Source organism: Mesitornis unicolor, unplaced genomic scaffold (genome assembly GCF_000695765.1).
Source record: "Mesitornis unicolor isolate BGI_N332 unplaced genomic scaffold, ASM69576v1 scaffold2694, whole genome shotgun sequence".
Classification (NCBI taxonomy): Eukaryota; Metazoa; Chordata; class Aves; order Mesitornithiformes; family Mesitornithidae; genus Mesitornis; species Mesitornis unicolor.
Genome location: NW_010181892.1, coordinates 1 through 21,930, shown reverse-complemented (window position 1 = coordinate 21,930; position 21,930 = coordinate 1). Strand labels below are relative to the sequence as shown.

Here is a 21,930-nt window from a genome sequence, read left to right as displayed (position 1 = left end):
CTGCTAAACACATTGCAGCCCCTCTCAAAACCAGACCCATTCAGTGGGTTCTCTATGCATGACACAGCATATTGATGAGTCAGGAGATGAGAACCAGAGGAAAGAGGTGAGCATAAAGTCACCAGCAACTGTTACAGAAGTTGTGCACCTCCTGCAAAAGCTTTCTACCTCACTCTTCATTTGCATCATTGTCACTCGGGTATCTGCATGTTGAATCCTCCTCCTCATCCGTGAAGGGCCTTCATAACAATCAAGAATCCATCGTGGCTGTAAGGATTGTGATGCATCTCCCCACGGGCCCCTTCTGTAGAAAAGCTGGTCCTCAAGTATCATCCAGTCTCTGGCTGCTTTGCTGTAACCACACTGCAGCATCTGTGGGACAAAACCACTTTGTGGCACCTTTTGCACCCTTCCATCCTCCTATCCAGCAGTGGCACCACCCCAGTGATTCAGAGGGATCTACCCAACATACTGGATGGGACCACTGCAAAGGGAGTGCTGCAGGCACAGCTAACACCAGTCTGACTGACCATTGCAAGTGTGCTGTGGGAGATGCTACTCGTCAAACTAAGATATAGTGACACATATAAGGATGTCACAAACTTTAACCTCCTCGAAAATGGCTGCTTTTATTAGATATCCATCTCAAAAGCAATGAGGCAGGAGAACAGCATCACAGATGTTTTCTTCACTCTCTTTTTTATGGCAAATGTTCGTGTCAAATGTCAACAACCATGCTTTCTAAAAACACAGTCTCAAAGTCTGAGTCAGAAGTGTACTGCGCTCCCTCCAAGCATGGCATAAAGTTATTTTTTTCTACTTAGGAGGTGTGTGCAGGGGGTTGAGGGGCACTAAAATATCAATTTAAAGGAGAGGAGAGGTGAGAATTTCAAAGAGAGTGAAGGTCTTCAAGATTGTCCTGAAGCCGAAACAGACCTGTAAGATGTTACTGGCTATGAGCTTGAGATGTCTTAAAAAAAGTCAAAGTCCTCACTTTAATTGCTGCCATTGTGAGAGTGGAATAATTAATTTAAAAAGCAAAGAAATGGAAAGGGGAAGGGAAAGGGGAAGAGGGGAGGGGGAAGGAAATGAAAAAAGAAAAGGAAACAAACAAAAAAAAAGGCTCCTGAGGAAAAAGCAAGGAATCCGATTGCTGAGTGATGCTACACCACACCTGAGTGGCGATGTCAGGAACAGAGAACTGACTCATCAAGTCTTAGCATTTCTTTGGGTATACTCCTTATCTCACTTCTGAAATGGCTGATTTCTCAGGGTAGTCCAAGAACATCCATTCAACAACAGAAAGCTGTCGCACAGTATTCCAGTGTTTTACCTGTACGTGGTTCTTGTACAAAGAGGCGTACAGCTCCTGCCCAATTCTTCGGTACCTTTCCATACATGACACAAATCCCTAGAAGAAACACCAGAACACATTACACCAGTGTGCTGCAGAATTAGTTGCTCTTTTACATGAATAATTAGGGAATATGGCCTGTGTCTGCAAGTTTGATGGCTCTCCAGACAGTACAGTGATGAGGCAATCATCTGACAGCAAGTTGCACACTTACACCAGGAAGATAAATGTATTCATGATTTTAACAAGGGTCATTAGTGGAACTACTCAGAAGGAGTAAGAAAGCAGCAAATAAAATTTAAGGCTCCTCTTCCTGGAGCTGAATTAGTTAGTACTGCAAGTAGCGTAAAAGACAATTATCTTCTGTGGAGACCCCGGCTGAGGTAAGGATCTGTAATGATACACTGCTCTTTGCTGCATAAACAGAAAGTGCAAACAAGGAAATGGTCCACATCCCCTTTTTGCAGACAGGAAACCAACTGTTTCCAAAAACAGTTTTGAGATTAGGAGCCCAAGTCCTCTGGCAACAAGTGACTTGGAGTACAAATACACTATTCAGTGGGATTGTGATGCGGAGACACCTGAGCGAGCTCTAGAACTGGAAACTTGTAGAGATGTGCTAGTGCAAGATAACACCCATAAAAACTGACTCCATGCCACTACATGACACAGATGTGCCCTAAACTCCAGTGCTACTCAGATGTTTCTGGAAATACAGGTTTTCCAAAGCAGCTTCCTGGCCACCTTTCCTTTCCTTCCAGAATGCACTAGACTAATGGAATAATGAACCTGCATTAACAGTGATACATCTGCTGTTTTATTGGAGCAAACTGCTCAAGCCAAGGGTCTCTATGCAAGTACAAGACTTTATGAACCGCTGTCAAGAGATTAGGAGTTGCATTCTCCGCTCTACAAACAATTTTTATGTGACACACAGCAACACATTCAATTGCCCTAAACCACTATCTCTCCACCCACCAGAGACTGTAATACTAACCTCAGAGTTACACAGGCTAAGATAATGAACGGTGGTCCAGTGTGATGGGATCCTTAAACTCAAGGAGTAGGGAAAAGAAATGGATTTCATTCCTTCTTACCTAGTCCACCAAAACCCACAGGTTTTGGAGTCACAAGGTTCACATAGTCAAGACCTACACAGAACACGAACGAGAACATTTCAAACAGCACTTTCCATCTGAGCCTCCCTTTTGAAAAGATCAGCAGAAAGGTTATTAAACTCAGTAGAATCCATCAGGTGCCAAACTAACATCATGCAAATTACAACAAAATACAACCTAGGATATTCACTGTCATACTAACTCCTCAAATTCACCTGTTAAACTTTAATCAAATAAAAGATTCCAGCTTTGAAAATACTAGGTTTGTTCCCGCTTTTCTCCTAGCCATCTGTGAAATTCTGGATCCCAAAAAGACTTGAAGTAAAGTATTTGTTCTCATGACATTCTTTTACCTGATCAGAGAGATCAAGCATACAGAAAGGTTGTGTGTATAGCTGAAGCACTGATCTGCTGAGTAAGCTACTGGCTTGTTTTATCTTATTGCGTGAAGGCAACTGGAAAACCAGCACAGGGCTCTGCTTTAACAGGCTGTTAACACTCATGGGACTGTTCTACAGTCTTGTAACTCAGACTTTTCTATGCAAGCACAAGGATAGCTGCTCCATCTATTTCTCTCCTTGCTTAGCATCTCTTCTTGTGATTGCTGACAAGTAGATACTGGGAGAAGTTCAGGAGCACAGCCTTCTTACTAACAGTGACAGGTAATAATTCTCCTGTTTGACCATGTATTTCCTGGAAAAAAGATTCTAGCTATCCTATCACAACTACATGATGCTACGTCTGACCTTCTGGGCATACTTGCTTTAAAATTTTCAAACCAAAAGCTCTCTGAAAGAGCCACTTTTTTTTTCTGAAGTCAATGGGACAGAAGAAACAGAATCCCAACAGAGACAAGTTCCCAAATAAGCCATAAATAACTATTGCCTGTGCCAGTCAAATATGCAGGAAGGATGAAGGCTTACTTGAACATGATTTGAAAGTAAAAATGAGATTGCTTGCCTTTTCCAGGAATTTACACAGGGTATAACAAAGCCATAAAATGGAAATAAAAATTAAAAACAAACAAACAAAAACCCACAAAAAAAGAATCAGAGTGGCTGACCATTAACTGCATTACTACATTACAGAGAGTAGCAGAAGTATCTGTTCCTTTGATAAATTCCGAAGGATTAGAGGCGGTAGAGAAGGCAGAAGGTGTTCAGAGATTATACAGGAGAGGTTACAGTGTCATTCAAAGGCTCTCATCCCTACCAGAACTTCCCTGACAAAGGTGAGATTGCTGTGAGTCACAGCACGAGGCTAAACTCGCTGTGAAAGTCCCAGCCTTTCACTACCTAAAGCTATGGATCAGATGGGTAACTTTTAAATGCATGGACTGTGTGCCATGCTGGCAGTGATTCCCCACTGCAAACCGTCGAGCTGCTGCTTGCACTGTGCTATAATTAAGTTAACACACAAGGTCTACATGGTGTGCCGATTACTGCTGGCTGCCAGCCAGGTCTGTACCCTTGCTGTGAAGTCACATTTATTGGTGTTTCCCTGCAGGAAGCTCCTGTTTTGCACTGATGAAAGTCATTACATTTTTGTTTGTTTAAAGCATCATTAAACCTGTAATCACAGTTGTGGCCTCACAAAACTATTCCATAATTCATATAAAACTCCCATAAAGGCTGACCTAGAAAGCAGCAGCATCTCTGTGCTGTTGAGCTGGGCTCCATGCAGGAGAAGAGCTGAGATCCCAGCTCTGTGTGGACGTAGGCTAAAAGCCATTCAGAATAGACAGCCAATTCCTCCAAGTATTAACAACCATTCCAGATACCCACAGGCTATTGAAGTACAGTCAGTGCTGTACTAGTAGCTGTTTCAAAGTTGCTCATAGTCTGTATTTCACTCATGGTCACCAATCAGACCCCTAAGGTCAAAGCCCACATTGTAAACATTTTCACTGACCTCACTGACCCAGCTCCTAGACTTGAAACATATGAATGGCCCTAAGAAGGAAAAATTCTGCTAGCTACGTCTGGTGAACTGAAGACTAACCACTTTGGCTTCCAAACGAGCAATAGCCAGCCATCTTCAACCAGATGAACATGTCCCTGATGATCATCCCCACAAGAAAACCATCTGGTTGTAGAACGAAATGAACAAATAACAAAATTGGAGATCACTGTGATTAGGGGAAAACCAAAACCAAAACCAAAACCAAAAAACAACCCCAAAACAAATCCACGAAGAAAAAGAAAATCTGAAAAAGATATCCAATAAACATGGAGAGTATAGACCAAGCTATTATTTATTAAGAGTTCAGTCAGAATAATTACACTGTAATGCTTAATGGACAACTAGAGCAAACAAGGTCCTAACAAATAAACAGTTTCCATTAAAAATTACAGGTAGCTATCCTTTAAAATCACAACACTTTATGCAGTAGATTAAATGCAACACTGCCACAGTGTAATGTCTATCTTGAACAAAACCAGGATGCCAGGTTGATAATTGTTAATATTTTGCCACATAATACAAGGTTTGAGTTTCTGCCATATTGATCTATCCTGGGCTACAAGCCTGAGTATGCTTTAAGTTGGTTTTTTGTTGGGCTTTTTTTGTTTTCTTTGTTGTTTTTTGCTGTTTTTTTACATAGACTTCTCTACTTTGCAGCCTTAGACTATCACATTCTAAACAGAATCAGCTTGTTTTGCTGCCTCAGATTCCCCAGCCAATATTTAGAGCTTGAAAAGGTGATGGAATTTATAAGCTATTTCCCTATTACAAACAAACAAACAAAGAATGGAATCAAAAAGCTTTTCCTCTTGCTGCTTGGAGACCTCACGCAAATAGAAGAGAAAATTATTAGCATCGGGGAAAGGTAAAACCAGCAAGGAGAAAAATGCTGGCAAACAGAGAAATTAGCATGCCAGAAAAACTCAGAGTGGAATTTCTCTCATTTCTTTCAACTAAAGCAATCGAAAGGCTGCTTGTAATAACAGTTGAAAAAGAAAAAGGGAAAAAGAAAATGTTGAGGTGTGACTTCTAAGGTAACAATTCTCTGTTGAGCTCTGGAGTGTTTTATGCCTGATTTTTAATTTTTTTTATATATAGGTATATATATTTCACTTAACACTCTTGCACCGTATAAATATTAAGGCTTGCCGTAATAAACTCATATTGCATGATACAGATGCCACATATCCCACATATCCTAAAGAAATATTATGTCATTGGAGCTCTGTACATTGACACTTTCTTTGGGGAATTAAAGGCTACATGTTCTATTACAGAACAGACATGCACACAAAATCATGTGCCAAAACTCTTAACAAATGAAAATAAACTTCAAGACAAAATAATTTTGGAACTGGAAGAGCCAAAAGGAAAGATGAAATATCCAGATCCCGATGATAGTGGGAAGATCCGCATACTTGTTTTGAAGCATGTGTTTGAGTTATCTGTTGGTGAGGACTAGAACTAGTGATCTTAGTCTGCTACATTAGTTAAAATGAGTAAAATAAATATTACAAATATATATGCACACACAGTAAAAGCATTCATATAGCATCCCAGCTATAACAAAAGTATCTGCTCGTGTGCAGTATTTTTCACCAGTACATCTCAAAGGTCTTTATGAAAGAGGTTAAAGTCTTTAGCTTACAGCTGGGGAAACTAAGACAAGCGAGTTTCTGGAACATCCTGCCACTATGACTTGGTTGCAGGGGAAGGGGGGGTTGGTGATAGGGTAAATGCAACTTGAATTAATTTGAAACATCTTGATAAGCCTCAGGATATATGTGGTGACAGCATGCGGTAGTGGAAGAGGGATACAGTTTGATGAACCAAATTAGAGATCGTATTCTCATATAGCTGATTTATCAGATATTAGATCTTCTATCACAGGAAGAGTCCACATACCTTATTCCTCTAACTTGGGCTGTCACAATTTTACATGGGAGATTTTTTTATCTAATAACTGCTATTCAAGAAATCATTAGGTTTTAAGAAATTATTATATGGGCATAGAAAAAAGCAAACAGTGGGTTTTAGCTTTTAGGGACACAACAAACTGCGTGTAAACAGCACATGTGACAGCGAGAAAGAGTTAGTGCACGGCAGAAACAGATTGGATGACCCTGATTCAAGAAATTACAGTGTTTCAGGATGTGTTTAGGCATACACTTTGCAACTTTTATATACAGGTTGTCTGCTACTGAAAGGGGACAGATTTGCCTTTAATCCAAGCATTGAAGTTAGAAACGTGGAGATAATAGATATGCAGCACTTGGACCTTAAAAGTGGCCACGAAACATGCTTAAAATCTCTACAGGTGATCACTGCAAAAGAGGAAATGAGGAAATTAGCTTCATTAGAATGAGAAAAATTACATGATACTAATGTGATACACCCTTCCCATCTTGAATCAAACAGAAAAGCTGCAATTTTTTAATAAAACAGAAATAACCCTCAGGAAATGCCATTTTATAAAGAGCCAGATGGTTCCGTTTTACTTAAGTATATATTTCCCAGCAGCTCAACTTGAAATGGCATCCCCCTGTGGTACAGCATTGTTCCTCTCGGCAGCCCCATACCTCAGCTCTGGCCTCTGGACTGCACGTCCAAACCAGCATGGATCTTCTGTCACTGATGATATGACTTAGTCAGGAAGCAGACACTTTCTCACAAAAGCGATTGATTTTTTCAGTTACCAGCTAAAGCGAATAATCTTTTTAATGGAAAAATCCTGCACCACTATGACTTACAGAGCTACAGAGCCAGACTGTCAACAGTTAAGTTTTGACTCTAAACTCTTGAGGTGTGAAAGCTATCTTCTTGTATTCACTTCAGTTCTCAAGCTCCTCCTTTTTCCACGCATCTAACCAGAATTTCCTCTCCTGGCATGCACAATTAAAGCCCAATACTTCTGGCCCTTTCCTGCTACTATAAACCACAGAGAAGAAATCAAACCCTTCTTCATCAGCCTCACAAGCAGAGGATAGGATTACAGCTAGCATGGTAGTTTCACAGAGAAAAATCCAAGTGTTACAGTAAATCACTAGAGCTAGGTGAAGTCTCCAACAATTCACTAGCTCTGTTGAATTCAGATGCAGGGACAAAGTGCATAACATCTCCAAGTCTACTGCTACTAAATCTAACACGGTGAATCAGAAACCAGGCACACTGCTCTCCTGTGCAAACAATAAGCCACCCATCTTGTGACCAGACTACTTTTCAAGTAATTGACTATGCGCTAGGAAGTGAGTAGGTTCATTTTGGAACCGTTTCATTAGCCACCAGGTAAAAAGCATTAAGCTAAGGCAGACAGTGTTTTCCTTAGCAGATTAAAGAAAAGTTTGTGCTAGTCCTTCACATTACACTCTCCACACTGAGAATTGTTTGCAGGCTCTTTTGAATCACAAAATTGTTATTGCCATGTAGATTTTATTGTTGCTTTGCCAAAATTCATTTAGCTTTTCAACAGACAGTAGTTCCAGCAGTTAAGTGTTGCATGGAAGCTTCGTGCCTCAACCCACTAGGAGGCTAATGCACAGTGCCAACTGCTCCTAAGGATCATGGATGGATTCCTGGCATCGCCAGTTGGTTGGGGAATAGCAAACTTAATGAGAAAAACTTCCATATTTCAGTGCATCATAAATGTACCCCCACACAGGGGTGGGTTTCAAGAGGATAAATTCGAAATATGGTGTACATGTGATGAGGCTTGCACACTGTATTTATCAGCTAAACTCGAGCAGCACAGAAGTAGCTCTACTTCTACAGCAACTATGTGTACGCATACTTACGTACACACCCACTCCTTCAACAGATGATACTACTAAAGAGATGAATTCCTGGTAGAACAGATTACTTGTCTCCTAATAGCAAAAAAGCACAATGGGAGGTGAGACATCTCTGAGAACGACTTCTGTGACTTAGAGATAATTCACTCCACCTCTGGAGGGCTCAGTTTCCATCCTGTTGTTACAGCAGTGGTATTAGCTTTTACCTCTGGTGAAAGGTGAAGGTCAGACTTTGGCATTATGGGGAACAGCAATGGGGTCTCTTCTTGTCTTCACTTTTTCTTACTCACCATTTTCCTACTTCTATTTAAAATGGTGATTTTTCCACAGCTGTATGCAACTTAGGACTTTATTTCATAGTAGCTCAATGCATTTATCTGAAAGCCTCATGCACTGGCATTTTCTGATTACATTTGAATCATGGCTTTTATCTAAGAAAAATGTGCACTTCTAATCCTTCAGCCGATTAAAGAATTCTGTAAACATCAGCATATGCTTAAAACACACAGTACAGAATACAAAGAATCAGCTCTTACGTGACCCCTAAAATTATCAGTTTTCCTAAAATGACAGGCATTTGAAGGTGACAAGATTACTTTTGGAATTTTTAAGTTCTTGCAGAACAATTCTGGACTTTCCAGGCTACTCTGCAGCAAAAAGCATGAATGGAGCACAGAGAGGCACAACCAAGCTTTATCTTTAATTTGGACAGGAAGGATGAGAACAAGAAACGAATGGTCACAGACTTCGGCACAGGTTATCAACCTGCACCCTCATTTCGGGGAAACATTTAAGTTCATCTTGCAGAGATTTCTAGGACCACCCCTGATTTCCTGCTCTCTGCTTAAACATACAACCATCCAGTTCACACTCTTTGCTATTTTCAGTCCACGCTGTCTGACAGAAAGTCATGCTTAATTTTCCAGGCACCTAGACTCCTATGTGCGTTTTGTACTGCTCCCTGCATGAGATGAGACACCATATATAAACTCCTATCTTGTTGAGAAGCAAATCTGGTCATAATTATTCTCCTTATAAAGATTTCTAATCATAAAGAGCATAATTTTGAAAAAGCATTATTTGCCATTAAAAATAGAACAAATCTACAACTTAAAAACTGAATAACTAAAAATTATTTCCTCGTGGGAAACTGTGGATGAGAATATTGAGTCCACCCAAAGATTTAAAACTAAAATGTAAGTTTGATTCAGTTTAAATTGCTGCTTCAGGCTTTTGAATGAAACCATCCATATGAAGCGACCTAATTCAAACAATTTCTCTCTGAAATTATTCTAAATAAAATGTTGCATCAAAATTCTGGAAGAAAATGGACATATTTGAACTGAGGAATATGAAAAATTATTTGTCTTTCTATGTATTCAGAAAAGAAAAAAAACACCTGTTTCAGTGGCTAGCGCTTGTTTCTAGGGTTTCTCTGCAACCAAATAAAACTCTGCTTTCATTCACATTAACATCATTCAACTCATTTGGCATCATCTCTGTTATGTGAAAATAAAACTCTGCAACCAGCAGCTCTTGAAAGATGAAATTTCAACGTCAACAGCTTTAAACATTAAACTCAACTTTCTGAAATCCTATATCCAAGCTTAAACCTGAACAAGACACATTGCTTAGATTAAAAGGCAAAAATATATTTTAAAAATATAGTTAAAAATACACAGGAAACATAAAAGAAAACATCTTTTCATCCAATGTGTAATTAAATGAAAGGACTTCACTGCCGCAGGACACCGCTGAGTTTAAAAACAGAATAACTCCCTCTCACTGGTCATGCACAAAAAGTTTTGGAATCACAGAATCCCAGACCGTTAGGGATTGGAAGGGACCTCCAAAGCTCATCCAGTCCAATCCCCCTGCCGGAGCAGGAACACCCAGATGAGGTTGCACAGGAAGGCGTCCAGGCGGGTTTTGAATGTCTGCAGAGAAGGAGACTCCACAACCTCTCTGGGCAGCCTGGGCCAGTGCTCTGGCACCCTCACTGAGAAGAAGTTTCTTCTCCAATTTAAGTGGAAGGGATGTTATTTCTTGTGTTTCAGGTTTTAAGATGAAACCGATATAAATCTAGAAAGGGACAATTTTGCTAGGATAGATACTGTGCTAGTTACTACTGTGCGTTGCCGCCACGCACCACCTCCTGCAGCAAGCAGTAAGGCATTTTTAAGGAACAGACTGTGGGATGAGTGGCCTGTGGCTATAAGTCAGCCTAATAATTTGTATTCATCATCATACAACCTTGATATTCCAACTTCTCTGTTAAACAGGTATCTTCAATGAATCTGGAAATCATTCCCATACATTTCAGAAAGTCTGGTGATTTGTACTATATAAAATGAGGTAGCTCTGCATTTTATGTTCTCATGCAGTTCTTATCTAACCTATTGACCTGTTGAATTATTTCTTGATGATCTTGTAAACAATCTGGAGATGATAAATGCAGTGTGTCAGATACCAGATTAAGAGGACACAACAATTTATTCATTCAAAGTTAAAGAAACTTTTTCCAGCCTGCTGCAGCATACTGTAATTTAGCTTTGAGCCAGTTATTAAACAAGACAATAATATTATAATGGAAATTGTTTAATATACATCATTAATAGTAAAGTGCCTGCTTTCATTGAAGTAAAAAAAAATGTGTGCTATGAGCACTTTCGAAATGAATATTTGATTCCAAACTTCCCTTGTGCATTTAATGACATGCTAATTTACATTTTAATTACTTCCTAAGAAATCGAAGCATTTGTTGACAGAAGAACATAATGTCAACTTCACGGTGCACTGTTGGTGGATAGTTAATGAACTTAATTAGATAATTAGTGATGTTAATTATCCTTCTATTATGAAGATAAAGATGTTACACAAATGATGCACTTTTCAAAGAAATACCATTATATGTTTCCTTTTTTTTTTTTTTAACTCAGTTAAATTGTAAAGCTGATAAAAGAAAAACAGAGTGATTGGTAATAAAAATTTTTAAGTACTAATTGTGATCATGTTTCACATATTCCTGTCTTCTTCATTTCACCTACCATGAACTGCAAGTTGAGTTTGTCCCTCCTTCATCCCAAATTAGCAAGCTTTTTTTTGTTCAGCTCCACTCTCCTTTTCCCTACCTCACATACCTCCCCACCGTAAACAACCGCCCTCCAAGGCACTGACTTTACTACTGTTTGAAACCGCAGGCTGGTCAGCATCAGCCTTAACTTTACAGTCTGTTATTGAAAGATGCTGTAACAATGCAGGAAAGAAGCAGCCAGTATTGGAAGGGACTTGTCCGCTATTTAGCTCTGGGTTCAGCTGCTAGTGTTGCCACTGACATCTTGGGTAATAATGGCCAAGTCTTTGTAAGTTCCTGTCCATCACCTTGAGAGACAAAGGTGGCTCTCGCTGACACACTGATGAAGTTATCTTTTACAGATTTGCTGTGGGTTTAACAATCAAGAGTTAGCACAGGAGATGGGCTCTTACTACAAAGCCAGCTAAAGAAAAATGAGTCCCTCCCAGTCAAGCCAAACAGAGTATTTTTTGGTTTGCAGAGCTACACCATTAAACACTTTCTTTTGCCGTTATCTCTGCAGTGACCTTGCATACACTGAGGGCAGCAGAGCAGAAACTAAGCTATCATCAAACTGCTCAAAAATCCTTAGAGTTCAAATACTGCATTTGCCCACTTAACTAGGAGGAATTCTCTTGCAACGGACAGTGACAAAACCAGTACAAAGTAGGTCAGATGCTGGCTTTTTATCTATAGCTGTCTTCACAAATACATTTTTGCTGACCAAAAGCCTACTGTAAAGTTTCTGGTTTTGCAATTAGAAGTTAGGAAGTCTCTGTTAACCTCTTCATTCTGAAGACTGGGATTAAAAATTGAAGAGATACGGATTTGATAGGCAGACTGTTCAGTGGATGAGGAATTGGTTGGATGGTCTCATCTAGAGTGTAGTGGTCAATGGCTCAATGTACAGATGGAGGTTGGTGACAAGTGGTGTCCCCTCAGGGATCCATACTGGGAACAGTATCTTCATCAATGACATAGACAGTGGGATTGAGTGCACCAAGATGAGTGGTGTGTTTGACATGCCTAAGGGATGGGATGCCCTCCAGAAGAACCTGGACATGCTGGAGAAGTGGGTCTGTGCAAACCTCAGGAGGTTCAACAAGGCCAAGCACAGGGTCCTGCACCTGGGTCAGGGCAATCCCCATTATCAATACAGGATGGGGAATGAAGGGATTGAGAGCAGCCCTGCAGAGAAGGACTTGGGGGTACTGGTGGATGAAAAGCTGGACATGAGCTGGCAATGTGCACTCACAGCCCAGAAAGCCAACTGTATCCTAGGCTGCATTGGAAGAGGCATGGCCAGCAGGTTAAGGAAGGTGATTCTGCCCCTCTACTCCACTCTTGGGAGACCCCACCCGTAGTACTGTGTTCAGCTTTGGGGCCCCCAGTGTAAGAAGGACATAGTCAGACATTGGTGCAGGTCAAAAATGATCAGAGGGACAGAACACCTCTCCTACGAGGAAAGGCTGTGAATGTTGGGGCTGTTCAGCCTGGAGAAGAGAGGGCTCCAGAAAGATCTCATTGCAGCCTTTCAATACCTGGGGCCTATAAGAAATATGGGGTCAATCTTTTTAGCAGGATATGTTGCGACAGGACAAGGGGTAATGGATTTAAACTAAAAGAGGGTAGATTTAGACCAGATATAAGGAAGAAATTTTTAACAATGAGAGTGGTGAAACACTGGAACAGGTTGCCCAGAGAGGTGGTAGAAGTCCCATCCCTGGAAGCATTCAGGGTTAGGTTGGATGGGACTCTGAGCAACTTGGTATAGTTAAAGGTGTCCCTGCTCACTGCAAGGGGGTTGGACTAGATGAGCTTTAAAGGTCCCTTCCAACACAAACCATTCTATGATTCCATGAAAAGACCTTTTCTATTTTGTTCTCTTAAGGGATCTAGGTCTCTGACACAGAAGAATATAATTAATGAGTCAAAACAGGAGAGGACAGGCATGATCAGGCCTGCTATAAAACTCAGGAGGGTTTGCATTTCTCGTAAAGAACAACTGTATCTACAGCCCTGAGGCAGTACTGTGTCTTACAGCAGTTAGAAGTATGCTGCTTGTAACCTTTCTCAGGCACTCATCCTCAGGAGGAACCTCAGGACATTGCATGGTAGCTGTTGACTGTTTTACAATTTACTGAAATGTCATTGCTGTAGTGGTTGTTACTCTCACAGCTTGTGGAAGATGACAAAAACAATCAGTTGTTGCTAACCTATTTTTATTTATTTTACTACGGGATTTAAAGCCTTTTCTCTCACTGTATAGTTCATGCTGCTACTTTTCCTTTTATCTCAGTGTTTCAATCAGCTTCTTATTGGTGTAGGGCATGGGTCCATAACAAGCAGTAGTAAAGACAGAGGCCACTACCTGAAGATTCTTCCCAAGTGAATACAGAAGGCACGTGAGACACAGCAAATTATACAAAGTCACATTACAACACTTTTTTAAAGTGACTGCCAAAGTTGGGTCAAATATATGACTTAGAAGCACCAATACCATTTACTTTTAATGTAACTTGTGCTCACAAATTCCTTTGATACTGAAAATCCCACCTTATACCGTATTTGTGAAGTGTACGAAGAAAAAGGGCTGTTAAAGAGCAAAGAGATTAATTTTATTGCTCTTAATCTCTCTCAAAAGTGTATCAAACTCCTTCAAAGATGGGCTGGAGGGAGAAAGGAGGGGAGAGAGAGAGTGGAGAAGAACATTTGGAACTGTAGCTTCACATCTCATTGAGAGGAACAATTTATCAGAGCTGTGGAGCTGTCAGTCCTTGACATGATAAGGAATAACACCAAATGAGTAATGTTTCCTCCAAACTCAGCTCCTTTAATTACAAGCCGCTTCCTTGCAGAAGAGAGACAGAAGATGCAGAAACACCAATTTCATGCACTTGTGCCTGAATAATGTCTCCGTGCTGCCTTTTCCAGATGGCAACCTTTTCACTGGAGGAACTAATGATGTGGGCATATTTAGGGGAAAACCAATAACGGAGTCTTTAACCTTCAACAGCAAAAAGCATGTTGTACAAAATGTTTCTTGGGATACATTTACAAATATCAATTACATTGCTCACTGAGGTGTAATCAGCTGTAATAATCAAAATTAATTTTAAAAAATAATTAAACAGACCCCAGGGCAAATACTCGATGCTCTTGTAGCATGACATCACAGTCTACATATGTACCTGGGAAGAACTTGCTCACTCTGTAAGCAGCAAACTGATTTTAAGGAAGGAGAAGGATGCTGTGGCATCCTGAGAAAAAAAAGAAACAAACTTGGAGCTCAGTAAGATACTCTCAGACACATTACTGTATCATAAACTTCCTGATCAACATACCTGGAAGTGAACCACCCATCACTGGGGATAAAGCTGCAACCTGCTGCAGCTTGAGCTAGAGGGTTAAGACTCACTCCCTCAACTAATGCTGTATTATGCTTACGGTTTCCTCAACAGGATTAAAAAAATGCTGCAGCACTGCAGTAAACACAAGCTCAGTCCAAAGCTCTGAAAATTCTGCAAATGCACAGCTGCCCTGCCCTACAGCTTGTTACTGTAGCCCTAACGCACTTAAACAAGTAACATCTACCTGGTGCTCTTTTTGTGTTAAAAAATGCCCGGCAAAAACATGGAAATGGCCCTCTCAGCAAAGGAGGAACTTACACATGGAGAAGGTAGTCTGCCTTCATTGCTGGTAGTACGAATGCTGCATACCCTCCAGGCCCATCCCTGGTTTATATAAGCATTTGTCTCCTTCTCTCTTGAGGCTAAACTAAAACTGGGACCTTTAATACTTCATATTGAGTAGAAAATGGAAGGATAGTACTATGGGTAATAAACTGATCCATTTTACTAATTCAGTGCCGGAAAGATAAAGTTTACATAAGTGATGTAAGTCAAAAGCAGCAGCAAAGCCAGCATCTTCTCACCTTGCTCTGACCCAACCAGAGCCCTGTGAGCAGAAACACATGGGTTGCTTACTTTTTTCCTTTCAAGTGCAATAATTAGGCCTCATGCAAAAAAGGTGTGCATTAATACATTGTATGGTAAAGCTGCCAATCAAAGTTCTTTAGAACAGTAGCTATTTCTTGGAGATTACTTCTAGTAGTCTAGAAAAGGAACCTTAACTGCAATAGGTGTCTAGTGTAACAATGGAACCTGCCACCAAACGTACTCAGGAAGCCTCCCAACTCCAGACAAATTCTTCAGAGCCATATCAAATCAGATGAGTGACAGAGCCAGAAAAGACAAAGAGCAGGACTTACCTCAGATTTGCATGTCATTTCCTTTGTGTTTCGGCCAGGCATCAACCTAATAGCTGAAGAGAGGCTTTCACTCCAGTAATTGTGCTTGCTCTGTGACAGGCCTGGCCCTGCTTTATATTGCAGAAGCTTCTTTTCAGATGCTGTGGGCCAGAACAGACAAAAAAAGCTTGTAAGACTGGAAACTGAGCCAGTGAGAAGGTAGAGGGTTTGTATCCCTGTTACACAAGACACAACAACATCGTACTGCCTCAGTTCAGCTGGCTTGTCCTTCTATTTATAAGGGGAGCATTGAATAAGCATGTAATTCTCAAGTCTTTATTTAAAAGCCTCACAAAGTTCTGCCATTGACCAGTGTCATTATACAGACATGAACTTTGAATCCCTACAGCACTTCACACATTGGGATGCCCTTCTCCACCCAAATACTCTCCCTTTTAAATTCTCCTATGGGATACAATTGTCTTAAGGAGATTTCTCTTGTAGTACAGCAGAAGTCCTACAGCATAACCAGGTGATTACAGAAGGACTAGGGCATGACACAGCAAGCAATTATAATCCTGGATGAGAGAAACTGAGAACCTGCTTGATCTAGCAGGTGATGTGCAGAGGAAGGCTATAACCAAGGAATCAGCAGCTTTCCATTAAGCACTACATTTACCACCATGTCTTTGCTTACTACGAGTGTTCTATAAAAGAACAGAGACCTATTAAGTGTAGCCAAGCTTTCGTCATAATTTCTTCCCATAAAGGAGTGATCTCCGTTATCTTCATGTCCCTTTCTTTGTCATTTCCTTTTACAGAAAGATCCATCTTGTAAATGTCCTCCAGAGCCTGCCGTCTTTGAGAAACGAGCTGCTTCCAGATGATTTCTACTGTTCTCAGAATCTCCTGATGGACTAGGAAACAAAAGAAACTAAAAATGAAGAATCATTTTTGTGTGTAACAAGCCAAGCAGCAAATAAAGCAAAAACATCTCATCTGGAACAGCTCTGGTCCAAAGTAACTGCTGGAGTCAGTGGTGTTGCTCCATTTTGTCTACTGCCTTCATAAGTTCTAAGCCAGACTAGTTAGTCTAATACAGAAAACAGCAGGATATTTCTTTTACCATATTTCAACTCCCTGAAAGAAACAAGTACGAGTGACAGAGGATTCTAACTGGTTTCTATCTTAGAAAACCGTCTCATCAGAATTTTGATGATCTTAGCATACACAGAATGCTCAAGCACACGAAGAACATACCTTGACATTGCCAAACATGATTAGAGACAGTGGAGGGAAGGTAACCAAGTTGTGAAACAATCTGTCACAGCAACGGGATGCTGCACAAGGAAGTGTTGAGCTGTTTTCCTGTACTTTTCTGAAAATCAGGCTAATTTGGTTGCACCATATCCAAGCCAATACATTTAAAAAATAAATTTAAAAAAAAAGGAGCATAGGGTTCAGCTGACAGCCTCCACGCTGAATCCAGCCCAAATTTTTTCCAGTGTTTCTCTTAAGAGCAAAATGTTTCTTCCTGTGTACAACAGACACAAGCTCTGTATAGGCCTTGGGAAAAAAGAAGTAAAGCTACAAATAGTATGCATCTGGGCACTGATACTGGCCACAACATGAAGAAGAGATCTCCAAACTGATATCCATTAGTCCTGAGGATGTGAGGTGTGAATTTTGGATAAAAAGGTATGATGCAAACATAAGCCATTTTTAGCACAACCTTCCTTTCTCCATGCTGTGCCTGCAGTGCCTAAACACCAAAGAGGCACAGGCTCCTCTGATAACTGTTTGTGTCACACACCTTCCTGCTTTGTAAGCCAAAGGCAACATGGGCCATAAATTACCATCATCTGGAGTAGGCAGGCTGCCCTTTTCTTCTTCACTGGGTGCAAGGAAAATTTGGTGATGAGAAGCTAGCTTTGGTTTTGCATCCACCCCAAAACCTTCTGGATAGCTGTGGCAAAAAGAAAAAAAGAAGGCCACATGAGGAAACCAGACTTCGAACAGAATGAGCACAGTGAAAAATCTAAAGGTATTTATACACATGCACTCCTACTCAATTCATTTAGTAGATCAGTATTCCCAGGCTCGAGTGCTTACACCAATCACATGGTACCGTAGGATTTACAGGAACTGGGAACTAAACTACCACCAGTCTTATTTTCAAAGTCAAGGAGCAGTCATCAGGATCCTATGGATCACTCTGCTGTACGTGCCTTATCCCTACACTTCCTAGTGCACTTGTATGTACCATTCATCTCAATTAGCTGGAACACAGGGCTGAACTGACGTAGCCAGATTGCATCCAGCTTTCTTGTACCTCCCCTGAGCATCTTGTATGCCACCTCTTTGCTCTGAATTTCTTCTCCCATTATGTGGGAAACACTGCCTTGCTGTATCCTACACCTGAACTGCTTACTTAGTCTAAGTTCTTTGCATCAGTGATTGTTCATTCAGTTTATAAAGCCCTCAGCACAAAAAAGCTGCAGTCTTTAGATCCATGGTATTAGCATCACATAGATGTGATTCTAATTGAGAACATCACCAAGGCCAAAAAGAGTTTGTGCTGCTTTGGGGGTGTGCTGTGTGTCAGATAATCTACCACTCAGTAGGTAAAAGATAGCAGAAGTTTCAGCACAGTAGTAATACTTAAAATAATTGCAACAGGCTTAGTTAAGGCATCCAGAAAGCCTGGACTGGGTCACAGAAGTGCTGTCAATATCATATATGTTATCTATAGCCACTAGTAACATACTACATTCTTTCGGTCGTAAACAGGCACTACTACATGGGAGAGTCAAATCTCTTGGGTATGCAAAGCTATCATTTTTATTTCTGATTTTCTTTAAACTACCACAATCTTGATTCCTTGGATTTGCTACGTTTGGCTTTTGCATAACACCAACACTTCTGCAAATGATTTTTTTTAATGTGTCTACTGTTGCTACATACAAGTAACCCTTATTCCATCTCAACAGTTTTGGCCTGGCAATTATTATCTGACTGGAATAAGAATGATGAAGAAATGACCTATGAAAGTGCAGCTCATTTCTGCTGTGATATTAATGGATTCAATTCAGACCATCTAAGCAGCACAGAAGGTTTTCATTGAAACAACAAACAGCATTATAGTGAATAAAGGGCTAGCTAATATTTGCTTCTTTGCACAAAACAGAATTTCCAAAATAACTCCCCAGCTTACATTAAGAACAGTACTTCTGATATACCACTTGTAAGAACAGCAAAGAGAGTGGGTACAGATGTTCTAGCCCTATCCAAGTCAATGTCAAAACTCTTCAGTATGACCAGAACTTTGAAGCTTAGATCCAAGAAACAATAAGCTTAAAGATTCACAAGATCCATGCACAGTTTTATATATGTTTTAAATGTACACACACAAGAACAACTGATATATCAGAGAAAACATGTCCCTAAATTAGCCCATGCAGACGTCTCGGAGAATGGCCACCTGCATGCTTGTGGAGTGATCCTAGCCCACATCCCAGGAAGGTTTACAGATTCTCATTTTAGTGCTGGGCTTGTAAGCCAACCCCACTGAAACCAGTTCAAGCTTGTTAACTGCAGTTACTACTCCAAAGTGAGTAAGCTGCTGGAAATGCTGGATGAGTGAAACAGATACAACACAGAAGTTTTGTTTAATGAAGAGTAGCAATTAAATCTGTGTGCAGGTTTAAGGGTTCTGCTTAGACAAAGGTGCAAGCTTGTCTGGGTGTCTCTGAAATGAAACATTCTCTTCAAAATTTAAAAAAAATAACTGTTACGTATCTACTATCCACTGTGCCTTGCTTATTACACCCACAAACGTACATACTAGCCTGCCTCTGAACAAGGCTAGCTGGTGGTCGGAAATTTTCCAATCACTAGTATTTCAAGGAAAAGCTAGCCTTCCTACTGAAGAACAGTTTATCTCTTCCATTTTCTTGCTGAAAGACAAACAATTGCCTCCAGAACATTAAGCGCATTAGTAACCACCTTCTCCTCCAAATCAAATGGTAAAAAATTGCATCAAAATACACCCATGGTGGGTTTTTTTTGGTTTAGGTTTTTTAGGGGTTTTGGTTTTGTTTTGTTTTGGTTAGGTTTTTTAAGTGTATGAGGAAAACGACCACCTTTTCCCAAGTGGTTTTACTCTGCCACTTCAACAGACACCAAATTGTGTCCAATTGAGGTTGGACTAGGTGATCCATGTGGTCCCTTCCAACCTGGTATCCTATGATTCAAATCAGAGCAGAAGGTTTGTCCAACTTAAAGCAGAACAGTGCTTTAAGCCCCCAGAGCAGTGACCCCCAATACTTGCTAGGATATAGTACATACGCCACATCCAAAGTCCTTAGTCTAGCTGAATCCACCTCAATCTCAGATTCTAGTGATTCCTCAAAGTGGATATTGCCTACGGTTTGTGAAATCTCCCCCCTCTGCACCCAATCCCTTAGATAACAGCACAGAGATGTAAACAAGCTTTATACTGAGATCAACATTTGTACCTGCCCAAATTCAGTTGGCAAAGGCAGTACATTAGGCACACGACAAAATTACTATTTGAGTTGTAAGTTGCAAAAATAATGTCCCACTGCTCCTGCAGAACATTGAGAGTGTTCAGGACATTAAACTGTTCAGGCAGCGATTGTTGTGGTCTTGATAGGCAGTATAGGATGGCTCTGTTTAGACAGCTGTACAGGGCACTGAGGAAAACTTCCTTTTGAGAAATGGTGCTTTCTAGGACCTGTGAAAACACAAAAAAGTAGAGTACTTGGCGTGCTCAAATAACTCTCTTCCCAAGGATTCAGTACTCTAACTTCATTTAAGCTGTTGCAAACTTAGTTCAGCAAAATTCCCCTGAACTACCTGTTAGATACAAATTTCCTTTTCCTGAATTTCTGCTGAAGTCCCCAGAATTGTGGAAGAGATTAATTTAGTCCTGTTCAGCAACACATACATAGTAAACAGAGTGGCACAAAAGAGCTAACTATCCCTTCTTTACGCTGCACCATCTAGCCCTTATTGATATTTATATAAATATTGCTATTTATGAATGACTGCGTGTTCATGCAAGCAAACAAAAACAATCACAACCACCAAATGGATTACAGCCTCCTTCTTGAGAATTGCGGTATCACGACCTCAGTGTGAAACACTCACCCCCATAATCTGTCTGGCAGTGAAGAGCAAGATTTGTTTGGGATCAGCAGCAAACATTCCACTGTTCAGCTTCTCAACCAGCTTCTGAGCAAAATAAGCAATATTTGTCATGGATGTAGGTACAGTTGTTTCTGAAGTGCCATGAGGATCACTGCTCCCTGGAGAGGATACAAGACAGTTGTTTATGTCTAAACAAGTTAGATGCCAAAATAATTATGTGAGAAGTGAGGTTACCAGAGCTGAGAAAGAACAAGTCTCATGCCATAAATTCTCAGTGGTGGGACATGTCTAAGAAAACTTTAGATCTAGCAGAAGTACCTTAATCAGACTGGAAATTATGGCTCCATCCTAAGGACACAACCAATCTCACTAAAATACTGTCATGAAGGACTGGTCCAACTAATGACTCGGTAAGGAGAGAAGTAAAAAATAAGTTATCAAGGTTGTTTCTAGATGTGCTCAGGGATAAACTTAGATTTCTAAGTACTCCCTTTTTAATGTTCAGAATCTGCTCTCAAAAAGAGAGAGAAAAGTGAAGAAGCTTTCTAGAAAATGGTACAACTACTGTAACTTGTGCAAAGTGGCCTACAGCAGGAGTGACCATACAGGCCAGCCTGCTGAGCTGGGCTGTCTTTCTAGCTACAGTTTCCAAACCTATCTAGGAATTAAAATATCAGCTAGCTAATGATCTGACTCTCACCACTCACCTCTTGGTCTTGTTTTCCCCTCGCCTTGGCTGGTAACATGGAAGACATCCATAGCAGACAGCAAAACTTTTGTCTGAAAATGTCTCTTCTGCTCTGAGGTGGCATCCTCTGGAGAAGCCTATACAGTGACTGTATACATATTAGTACAGCAGGAAAACAGTCAGGAAATCAGACTCAAATTCACTTTCAGCCTTTATTCAAAGGCCTTTGATTTCACTGGATCTTTGGCAGATTATGCTTGTCAAAGATTCAGATTCAGTAGAAGTTTTGCTCAAAGAAGTGAGTACAACTTCCAAGTGACACTCATTACTGAGATAATTCAAAACGTCCAACATTTCCCTTGAACATCTAAGCACCATGTTAGGAATAGGAGGGGAAAAACAGCACAAGAAGGGCAAGGACAACTACTGCACCTTATCTGCACACTTTAGCCCTTGGTGTGGGCATATGAAACAGCTGCTGCAGGCTGAGAAGTTGTCTGTGACAGCTAATCCATATGTATTGGGT

The 21,930-nt window shown here is 40.5% G+C and overlaps 1 protein-coding gene across 1 annotated transcript in view; it reads right to left on the bottom strand.

Annotated features, from left to right (window-relative positions):
- Nucleotides 1-21,475, bottom strand: part of LOC104539897 (WD repeat- and FYVE domain-containing protein 4-like) — a 37,804-nt gene extending 16,329 nt beyond the window's left edge. Inside the window, exons 1-8 of the mRNA XM_010183565.1 lie at nt 21,424-21,475; nt 20,717-20,874; nt 20,062-20,300; nt 17,401-17,510; nt 16,270-16,461; nt 15,566-15,705; nt 1,334-1,411; nt 169-372 (exon numbers count right to left, since the gene is read on the bottom strand). Of these exons, the coding sequence (XP_010181867.1) occupies nt 169-372; nt 1,334-1,411; nt 15,566-15,705; nt 16,270-16,461; nt 17,401-17,510; nt 20,062-20,300; nt 20,717-20,874; nt 21,424-21,475 (1,173 nt within the window). The remainder of the gene's footprint in view (nt 1-168; nt 373-1,333; nt 1,412-15,565; nt 15,706-16,269; nt 16,462-17,400; nt 17,511-20,061; nt 20,301-20,716; nt 20,875-21,423) is intronic.
- Between the last annotated feature and the right edge of the window lie 455 nt (nt 21,476-21,930).